The 10,043-nt window shown below is 38.4% G+C and overlaps 1 protein-coding gene and 1 pseudogene across 3 annotated transcripts; both read left to right on the top strand.

Annotated features, from left to right (window-relative positions):
* Positions 1–10,043, top strand: part of LOC109195478 (leucine-rich repeat LGI family member 2-like) — a 401,007-nt pseudogene that overhangs the window by 345,517 nt on the left and 45,447 nt on the right.
* On the top strand, positions 2,160–9,444 carry LOC102076544 (serine/threonine-protein kinase/endoribonuclease IRE1). Of its 3 annotated transcripts, XM_025900066.1 has the most exons (18): positions 2,160–2,294; positions 2,413–2,494; positions 2,616–2,809; positions 2,937–3,068; positions 3,170–3,293; positions 3,396–3,545; positions 3,641–3,740; positions 3,855–3,931; positions 4,067–4,190; positions 4,275–4,335; positions 4,522–4,738; positions 4,829–4,905; positions 6,555–7,231; positions 7,335–7,498; positions 7,577–7,800; positions 8,100–8,229; positions 8,301–8,398; positions 8,490–9,444. In XM_025900066.1, the coding sequence occupies exons 13-18, from the start codon at positions 6,703–6,705 to the stop codon at positions 8,641–8,643; spliced, it is 1,299 nt and encodes a 432-aa protein (XP_025755851.1). In that variant the 5' UTR covers positions 2,160–2,294; positions 2,413–2,494; positions 2,616–2,809; positions 2,937–3,068; positions 3,170–3,293; positions 3,396–3,545; positions 3,641–3,740; positions 3,855–3,931; positions 4,067–4,190; positions 4,275–4,335; positions 4,522–4,738; positions 4,829–4,905; positions 6,555–6,702; the 3' UTR covers positions 8,644–9,444. The 3 variants fall into 3 exon arrangements, with proteins under 3 accessions (XP_025755851.1, XP_025755850.1, XP_019203160.1); XM_025900065.1 differs by having other exon boundaries at positions 4,522–4,905; XM_019347615.2 differs by lacking the exon at positions 2,160–2,294 and having other exon boundaries at positions 2,320–2,494; positions 4,522–4,905.

The raw sequence follows: 10,043 nt of genomic DNA, 5'->3' as shown, positions 1-10,043 counted from the left end.
AGGTCCAAGCCACCCCAGACACCCAGCACTTGCTGACAGCAAGAGCTTAAAAACAGCACTTAGTTCTCCTGCAAACTGAATGTAAATTGATGATTTTGAAGGGAAATCCTCTTTCGTTCTGTTATTTAACCTCCTAGGACCTGGCGTCCACATATGTGGACATCACATTTTGGGTTATTTAGACCAAAATACTCTGTTCTATCAAAATTTTAAACGAATATCCTCATATGTGACTCTCAGTTTTCTTAAAAACAAAAATCTGGTAAAAAAAATCTGGTAATTCTTTGTTTTTACATTCATCGGGCCCCAATATGCCCAAATATCAAAGAGAAATTAAAAATGCATGCTGTGGAAGAGTTCGGGTCTTAGGAGGTTAAACCAGTTTACAGAAGGATGACAGGATCACATCATATATGCAGTACTGTGCAAAAGTCTTTAGCCAGACCTCGTTTCTTTACATTTTGAAAATGTATCACACGATACTTTACCACTACACAATGTAGGGAAAGTTAGGATCTTGGCCTTATGTTCTCTAGGAATCGACGAAGGAGCGAATGACACACAGCTAAAAGAACAGTTAAGATTTATTTAAACAAAACCATAAACAGTCATTCAACAGTTCACAACAGTTCCAATAGTCTATATTTGTCAGTCCGTGTATTCAGTTTCATAGTCCAGAGTTCAGAGTTCTTTTCAGTCTTTTCAGTTCAGGTGTGTGAAGTGTGTGTGTAGCGTTAATGTTAGTGGTACTACCCGGGTAGTGTATTGTTTTGAGATCGCATAAGCTTATCTGTCAAGAAGTAACAAAGTTGTCACTTCTAAGTAGGCTGGAAACCTTCCTGCATCGCAGCTGGGGATCCTGAATCCTGGCTCGCAATTTTAGACTCCAACAAAAACACCAACCTGCACAGGGCAGTGAACACATTTCACATGAATATTATAAAACAACTTAATCAACACTAATGATCAAATACCTCTCACTCTTTGTATATAATGACGTAATGCAAAGCTGGACTTTTTCCTGTTTCTTAAAGACATGACTTTCAGATGCTATTCGGCTATTGGTGGAGACAGTGTGGGTGGTTTAGACCTGAAAAATCTTTTGTCCTCCACTCAAACAATTTCATGAATTTCTTTTAAGGACACCCCAGTCTGAGATATGCTGCAATAAATTTTGGGTACTGAAGAGAAAAACTTTGAAAGAGCTTCAGAAAGCGTGAAGGAAAAGCAGTGCTTGTTTAATCGAATGTAATAATACACATTGATTAAAAGTCCCAAAGTAAAGCGATCTCTCTGCTTTCTTATCAAACAGCTTCTGTCATAAAGCTTTGCAGCCAACTTTTACTTCGCCGCCATCTTGTGGCAGCATCTGGCTACTGTTATTTGCACATGTGCATTGTGTTTTTCTGTTCAACTATATTTTAAAACAAACACCTTAAATTGATTAGTGGATTGAAGTAGTATATGAAATATTAGTGTTAGGCACGTCCCCCATTTCAGTTTATTAAACTTTTATATTGCTGACATGTCCTGGAGATTTACACTGACAGCAGGTCTGCATTACATCATTATGTTGGAGAGGCTGATGGAGCTTTAAACTCCCTCCACTACGCTGTTTATTGGACATTAGCTACATTTCAGCACAGTTTTCTCATTTGTCTGAATATTTGAGCTGAATCAGTTTTCAATGTGTAAGTTGTAGATTTGTTCCCTCTGTGGAGTCCACAGCTTCATGCAGTCCTTTCAGCTGAGTTTCTTGAGGCGCTGAGTGCAGTTTGAGTGCATTACAGCAGACTGATCTTCTGTGTTGTCGTTGAGTTTCCAGTGTGAGTGCACGAAAGGATCTCACAAATGAACATGTGGTCCCTGACACTCCAGCCACCTCTGCTGCCCCAGCCTCACCTCCAGCTGAGGCTCAGAGGAACACAGCAAAGAATGCTTCCTGGTGGCGCAAGAAGTCTGAGGATGTTGTTTGTGAAGGTTCTCAGTCATCCAGGTCATCGTAGTCAAAGGAGCTTGCAAAGAAAAGCATCTGGACTTCTTTAAGTTGCTTGAAGACGTTTCACCTCTCATCCGAGAAGCTTCTTCAGTTCAGAACTGAGAAGCTTCTTCAGTTCAGCAACTTGAAGCAACTTAAAGAAGTCCAGACGCTTTTCTTTGCAAGCTCCTTTGACGAAGTCTGAGGATGTTCTGGAGAAGGACTCAGCAGGTCCGAAGCCTCCAGTCTCAGCTGTACCTGATAAAGAAGCCGTGGCACGTGAAACATTCCTGCCACCTTCTGCTACAGATCTGAGGTATGAGGTCCTTTTACTGTGTTCCTGTTTAAAGCTGATTTATTGCTTTGTGTCTCTTCTCCTGTAATTTCATCACTGTGACTGCACTGTTTGTGTCTTTTTATCACGGTAACATCAGCACTGACAAATGTGAAGTCAAGGACGTTGGTGTCCAGACGGAGGTTTCGTGCCCTCCCAACTCGCTGCTGTTTTTCTGCACAGTATGTTCTACAGAGCCGAGTGTGACACGTGAACAGCTGTTATAGGAACATGTGGAGTCTGAATGTTAGGATTGACACTCACACGTTTTGATTGAACTAACTGGTGATGTGTTCCCCAAAGAAAAAGGTGACCTTCAATGATGAGCCGCTCTGTCCTGAAGTCCCTGAGAGAGGTGAGCCAGTTTCCAGGCCGTCTACCCCAGCAGGTCATGGTGGGAGCCAGGGGGCTACGTTGGACACAGAGTATGGATACCGCTCAACGTCTCTGACCTCCTGCACAAACATCCTCTCCCAATGAGAGCTGGACTGCCTCAGGTAAGAGTCATGCACACACACTGAATATGGAGCCAGTGTTCAGATGAATATCAGGTTAAAGTCAGTGATTTGAAGAACAACAGAGGAAAATCCTCTGACTTGCTTCCTCTTTGTGCTCGTGTTTAAGATTGCCTAACCTGAAGCATACATGCTACATGGGCCCTGCTCTGCAAACTCTCCTCACACTGAGAGTCTTTACTGAGGAGCTCTGCAGCCAGCTGCAGCTGTGGAGGTTTCACCCAGAGTGCCTGCACATCAGGTACAGCGCAGACACCGTCGCTCTTTGGTTTCTCCACCAATTTGCTGATCAATGTGAAACACAAACTAACTTTGTCTCTTCTTCACTTCTGCTGTTTGCAGTCAGTTTGTGGACATCAAATTGAGCCGCTTCAACAACGACAGCTGGCACAAAAGCTCTGTCCTGACTGCCTTTAAAGACACGGTTGCTGCGTCTCATCCAGAGTTTGATGATGATGATCAGAAAGTGAGCAGCTGTCTTTTTGCACTACGCAGCACACTCATCTCTGCTATAGTTTGTACATTTGCACATGAAACTGTGTTTTGTTCTGTCTGTGTCTGTGTGCAGGATGCCCACGAGTTCCTCGTCTGTGCTCTGGACGTGCTCCAGTGTGAGTTCTCTAAGCTGCAGGCAGAAGCAGCTGCCTTGGACAAACCTTCCATCTGTCCAGTTAGAGCTCACATTGGCTTCACGATTTTGAGCAAAGAGCTGCAAAAAGTAGGAACACAGCAAACCTCTAATGTTTTCATGATGTTGCTGATATTTCTTAATCACCGTGAGTCTGTAATGTTTGAAATGATGTGATTCTGCAGATGTGGTGTGCAGTTCTTTGGGCGGGAGGACTAACTCCACCTCTCCTTGGACCTGGTACATCGAGGCTCAGTGAGCCAGTGCCTGGACTCATACCTGAAAGTAAGAGCTCGTTTAGACTCCATTCTGTGAACGGGCTTGCTCCCACAAATATATGAATTCATCTGTGAAAGAGTTCAACTCTAATGAACCTTTTTCTCCTGCTCCCTGCTGCAGGGTGGCCTGTTGGACTATGAGTGCCAGTGCGGAGCCAAGAAGATGAAAGAGGAGCTGTCTTTCTTGAACCTGCCCAAGTGAGTAACATCGGATCGGTCCCCAAAAGCCTCAAATCACCACAGTTCAGTCGGTGTCGGCCTAACAGTTTCTTTCATGTCATGTCCTCCTTGTGTCTTCCTCTGAGCCTCTCCTCTCCATCTCATCTCTTCCAGTGTGCTGATCCTCCAGCTGAAGCGATTTACATTCACTCCATCCTTCACAGTGGCGAAGAAGAACAGTGCCATCGTTCTGACGCAGCAGCTGGTGATCAGCAAGGACTCAACCTTTAGTGAAGAGGTAAGGGAAAAGGCACACAGTTCATTTCAAGCACAGATGGAGCCCATTTCTAAGCTAACGAGTGGTGCCGCTGCTCTCTCCCAGGAAACCGCTCACTAGTCGTTGGTCAGCGTGATCAGCCATTTGGGCTCCTCAGCTTACAGTGGTGAGTGTGTGCTTTCAGACACATGTGCTGAATGCAGGTCAGCTTGACGGCGCTCATCAGATTAGCGGAAGAGACGACGTCACAGACAGCTGGCTCTCCCAGCAAACAGTCAGCATGTCTGCGCAAATACTCAGTGTAACTTTTAGAAAAACACTCACACTCAGTTTATTTGTGTTTTCTTTGCAGCACCAAAAAAGGCTGCAGAGTCTGGACTCAGGGTCGAGTTTCATCCTGCAAAACAAAAATGAAGTTCTACAGAAGTCTAATGATAAATTTCACTTCAAGGGATCTTGGATTAAAAGAATGAAACTCAGTAGATAATGGCAACATAGTTACACCAGTTTCCAAAAATGACAAGTCCTATCAGATATTTAGATATTTATCTAGTGTAGTGTCAAAAGTCGTAAGTAAACAGTTTGGCATATGTAGAAATTGGCTTCAATGTTTCACTCAGTCCAATATCTACCTAATTTATTTTGACCCTGTATTTTAGTATTTGACACGAACAGCAACTGTGCCATGTGTTCGTTTCCAACGCCACCAGGATCAGGACCTTCGATGACAAATCAGGTGAGTTGAACACTACTTGAAGTTTGGAAAAATGTGCATCAGTGTTTGAAAAGTAATTGTATTTCATAACAGAAAAAAATAAAATAAAGGTAAAGTTTTGAAAAGTTTGTGTCTTAACTCTTTTAAGACAACAGTAATATTTAGGGAAATTGTGATTTCCAAAATCAGATTGACTTGACATGGTATCTCTGTGAGGGTGTATACTGTTGATATAGACTGCAATTATCTTATGGAAACACAAATGTTCCTTTTAAGAGCATTCTGAAGTCTTTGAAAGAGTAGTTCAAAAATGAGAATTCGGAGGGCTTTTACTTTTAAAATAAATATGAGGGCTTCAGGTACATATACTGCTGCAGTCCTCACTGTTCAAACCTTTACTTTGTTCTCTGTAATACCTAAAATAAAATTGTAGGTAAACACATGTGTTACTAATTATAATAATAAAAGTTTTCTTTGGGTACAGAGATTTTATTAACATGATTAGCGACACCAGTAGAAACAGTGGGCTCTGTCTGCTTGATTAAGAAAACCACACCGATGTTATTGTTTGATCACAGCAACATAAATCTTGGTATACATGTCAGCTGGGTCATCATGAAATCAAGCAAGCCTTCTACTCGACCATCTCCAAGTTACAGAAAAATGGGAACATTATAATGATTGCTGTGAAAAATTAGCTTGACATGTCAAATACATTTGAAGATGCACACTTTCAGACCTTTCTTTCACACACTGAAAGAAATGTGTGAAATATATACATGAATATATTTCCCTAAAATAAGACAGGATCTGTAATTTGGGACACATACATTAAAAAAATGTCTTAAGTTTTTCCTAATTATAACATGGGGAAAAACGGCCAGCACTTCTGCAAAATCCCATATTTGGTTACGTATTATTAAAAATCTCAAATTACAGAAGACAACTGGTGATAATTTCTGAATGCTATATAGTTTTATTACACAATTCAGTAAAATAAACAATGGAGAATACTTTTTAACAGGAAATTCAGTCACAAAGAAAATGTTATTTTCATTCAATTTTCATGTTTGATAGAACAGCTATAACGAGTTATATCACAAAAACAAAGTATCGGTAAATTGTCCTGTCCACGTAGAATAAAATACTGGCATTTCGAGATGGAACTTACATCACTCCAGTCTCAAATCCTCATAACATTTAGAATATTTTGTGCTCCACTATCTCTGATTTTTATGATTCAAAGTTTGAATATCACAGTATACAGTGATTTCTGTTCATTTTACCTGTAGATATCTTTTTTTTAAAGGCCCACCAAGCCACATTCAAGCCATTTTTCTTGCACATTGTAATTTGAGCAAATATTTGAACATGACTGTCTCAAAAACTATTAAAGATAAATGCAGAACATTTAGTTATAAGAAAAGCAAAAGTGATGAAATTGATGAATTATAACTAAGGATGTCAGTGTTTGCATGTGAATTATATATAATATACATGAATCTTCCAGTCTGGTAGCCAAAATAGAATTATTCACTTCTGAAAACCATTATAAACTGTTAATATTCTTTAAACTCAAATTTTATTGATATTCTTTTAGCTTTTCTTAAGATTAAACTGGAACCAGATTTTGCATTACTTGGCTAATTTCAGTGATTTGTCTTTCACAGGTAATCTGAAGGAAAAAAATGAGTCTTATCCCTGACGAGCAAGTGGCAGTCGCCCCATCAACATACATTCCATTGACAATTTTAGCTGTCTGTTTTCATTGCATAGTGTTACTGTTAGTATATTGGAAATTAAAGAGCATTCTAGTTAATGGAGTTTATCCATTTAGAAAGTGTGGGGAATCAGAAAAAAAAAAACTGGCTTCCAGTCAGCAAGAGGTGGAAGGACAAACTGGAGAAACTTGTTGGCTCAGATGACAGTAAAATATCCAGAATCAGAAGCATTATTTATGTGAATGATGCAGAATTCAGAATAGCGAAGGGAAGCGATGGCACTGAAGTCTTCTTGGGGCTGAGAGAGGACGGCACAGAAGTTGCCATTAAGAGAATGTCTAAAAGCAACTATGAAGAGCTGAAGAATGAAGAAGGAATCCTACGACTCCCTGAACTCGATCATCCTTATATCGTACGATATGTTGATTTTCAGGAGGACGAGAACTTTGGATATCTTTGTCTGCAACTTTGTGAATACACATTGGAAGAATATATCAGGAACAATGACCATGGCCCACAGATGTTAAAGAAACTTATCAAACAAGTTCTTAAAAGTCTAAAGGTGCTTCACTGTGGAAATCCTAAAATTCTTCATCGAGATCTCAAACCCCAGAACGTTTTGATTGGTAAGACATGTTTGAAATTCAGGGAAAAACTAAACAAAACCTGTCTGGTAAATATAAATTAATGATTTAGTTTAATGAGTTTTGTATGTTGTTCCTCCTGCAGATGTTACTGGGAGGGCAAGATTAGCTGATTTTGGCATAAGCAGACGCTTACTCAAAGGCCAAACAACTTTACGTACACGCAGTGCAGGAACCAGATGCTGGATGGCCCGAGAGACTTTAGCAGAAGAACCTGTCATATCATACAAGTCAAGCACTGACATCCAGGTAAAGTCTGCTACACAAACTTTATTAACTGAAAAATGACTAAACGTACCTAAACTGATAATATGTGTTATTATTAAGGTGGCAGGCATGCTGATCTATTATATCCTGTCTGGAGGCCACCATCCATTTGGTGACATATCCTTTAAATGTGAGTCCAACATTTATGATGGGAAGTACAGTTTGGATCATGTTCAAGATGTGGTGGCAAAGGATCTGATCGAGTGGATGATCAACAAAGAGCCAAAGGAAAGACCCAAAGTAGAAGAATGCTTAAACCATCCCTTCTTCTGGACGTCTGAAAAGTAAGGAAGTCATGCTGATCGATGACTGATAAATAATTTTTCCTGATTACTGGAACAAGATGTATGATTCCTGGTTTCACACTGTAAAACGGGGATAGAGATCTTCATGTTAGAACAAACTGAGCCACAGTTGATCATCCATGATGAACCTGGTTAGGCATGCATGCTAACATTTTCTGCTAATGCTAAATCCTTTTCCTACACTTTTGCTCTTATATTTTTAAATGTTCATCAATTCTTCTTTTGTTTATGTTTAATTTGTATGTTTTAATTTATAAAGCATGATTTGAACTTCCCAGGAAAACTGAATACTTGAGAAAGATCGGTAACAGGAAAGAGGTTGCAAACTATCGAAAGGCTGGCCAGGAGCTGATTGATTCCCTAGAAAAATGTGCTATGGACGGATCCTTTAAGCAGTGGAAAAATAAGGTGACTGTAACACCACAGATCAAATGTCTATGTTCCTAAAATCAACTTCATGACTAATGTTTTTGTTGCAGTTTCCAGAAGTGATGGTTCAGAATTTGGAAAGTAAAAAGCCCTACACTGAAAACACACTGGGATTACTGCGCTTCATACGCAATCTCCATGAGCATTAGTGAGTTAAACTAAATGACAAGTGACTCTATCTATCTATAACCTTGGTTGTCTTATTTACCATGCAGTAATAAAACCTTCCTTGTTCACAGTGCCAAGGAAGCAGCCCAAAATGATGTTCTGGCATTGTTTCCTGATCTCTTTGGGTGTGTTTACACATTTACAAAGAACCAAGGCTGGAATTCAGAGACACCGTTGAGGGAAATGTTTCAAAGAAAAGCTGAACTTCTCACCTTGGTAAGATAGGTAGCAAATAGAATTCTAGTTTTTACTCTTAAGACACTTTATTCATACAAATTTGTTTCTACACTAATACAACATTATATTTTTATTCAGTTAGCCTTCAGGTTTAATGTTACATTATGTGAGGGGGGAAAAATTAAGCAAGAGATACTGAGACATTTTGTTGATTTCTTCAACAAATACAAAGGTAAAAAAAAATCTGTTTTTTTCACTATTATAGTTTTAAAGACTTCCATTTCTGATCGTGGCCTTTCACAGATTGTAAACAGAATAAATACGTTGGACATGCATTTTGTTTTGTGAAAATTACCTCGGGCCTATGACAGATTCAAACTGTACAAACATGTATGTTGAATAGAATTTGAGCAAATTTTTGTATTTAATATTAAGAGCTACAAAAGGACTTAGCAAATATTAGGATTTTGAGATTCAAACTATGCAGTTTTTTTCAAGTGAACGGTATTGTAAATTTGCAAAAACATGGTTTTCTGATTACCGTTAAATGTTTTCACCACAATACAAAGTGAGAAGTGAAGCCTAGTTGTTGTTGTTTTGTTTTAATTTTGCACTTGTCTCTGAACTAAAATATCAAAATTATATAAATGATAAAGTAAATTTTCAGTGTAATTCGATTTTAAATTCAGCTCCAGTATTTGTTTCATAATTAATTCTAAATTCTAACATGTTACATTTCATTCTTAGATTTACATAATTTGTCTCATTTTAAGGGGATTATTACTTTCTTCAATATTGTATTTTATATGCTGATTGTTTTTCTGTTTGTTTCACATCTGTTGTCAGTGTTTTTATGTAACCACAACTGTTTTTTTATTCATTTTGCACTTCAATTTGTGTGAACTAAAAATTACAATGAAAATTATTACTTTATATTTAATGTAATTTAAATAAAATTTTTTATTGAATTTCAATTTTTTTTTATTATTCCATAACAGCCTGCTATAAAAGGTAACATGTTTAATGACAGGCTTTATGCTGTTATTATAAAGGAAGATGTGTAACTGTGCCCATTAGATCTGCTCCAGTATTTGTTTCATAATTAATTCTTACATCTAACATGTTACCTTTCATACAGATTTAGTTTATTGGTCTCCTTTTAAGGGGATTTTTAGTTTCTTTAATATTGTATTTTATATACTGATCTCCCACCCGTTTATTCAGCTCAGGATTTTCTTTCCAATTCTTGACTTTAGGAGCTGTCAAATATCTGCTCCTTCATAAATTAGAAATATTTTTCAGTCACCTTGCAATCATGGGATCTCAGGTAAGAGGCACTACCATTATACAAGTACTACTTCTTATCACCTTCATGAATGTCAGCCATATTTTCAGGAGATTAACTTAAAAAGAAAAAAAGATAAGTATTTCTGTTCTAATAGTTTGTG

Source organism: Oreochromis niloticus, linkage group LG18 (assembly GCF_001858045.2).
Source record: "Oreochromis niloticus isolate F11D_XX linkage group LG18, O_niloticus_UMD_NMBU, whole genome shotgun sequence".
NCBI lineage: Eukaryota > Metazoa > Chordata > Actinopteri > Cichliformes > Cichlidae > Oreochromis > Oreochromis niloticus.
This window is presented reverse-complemented; position numbering and strand designations above follow the sequence as displayed.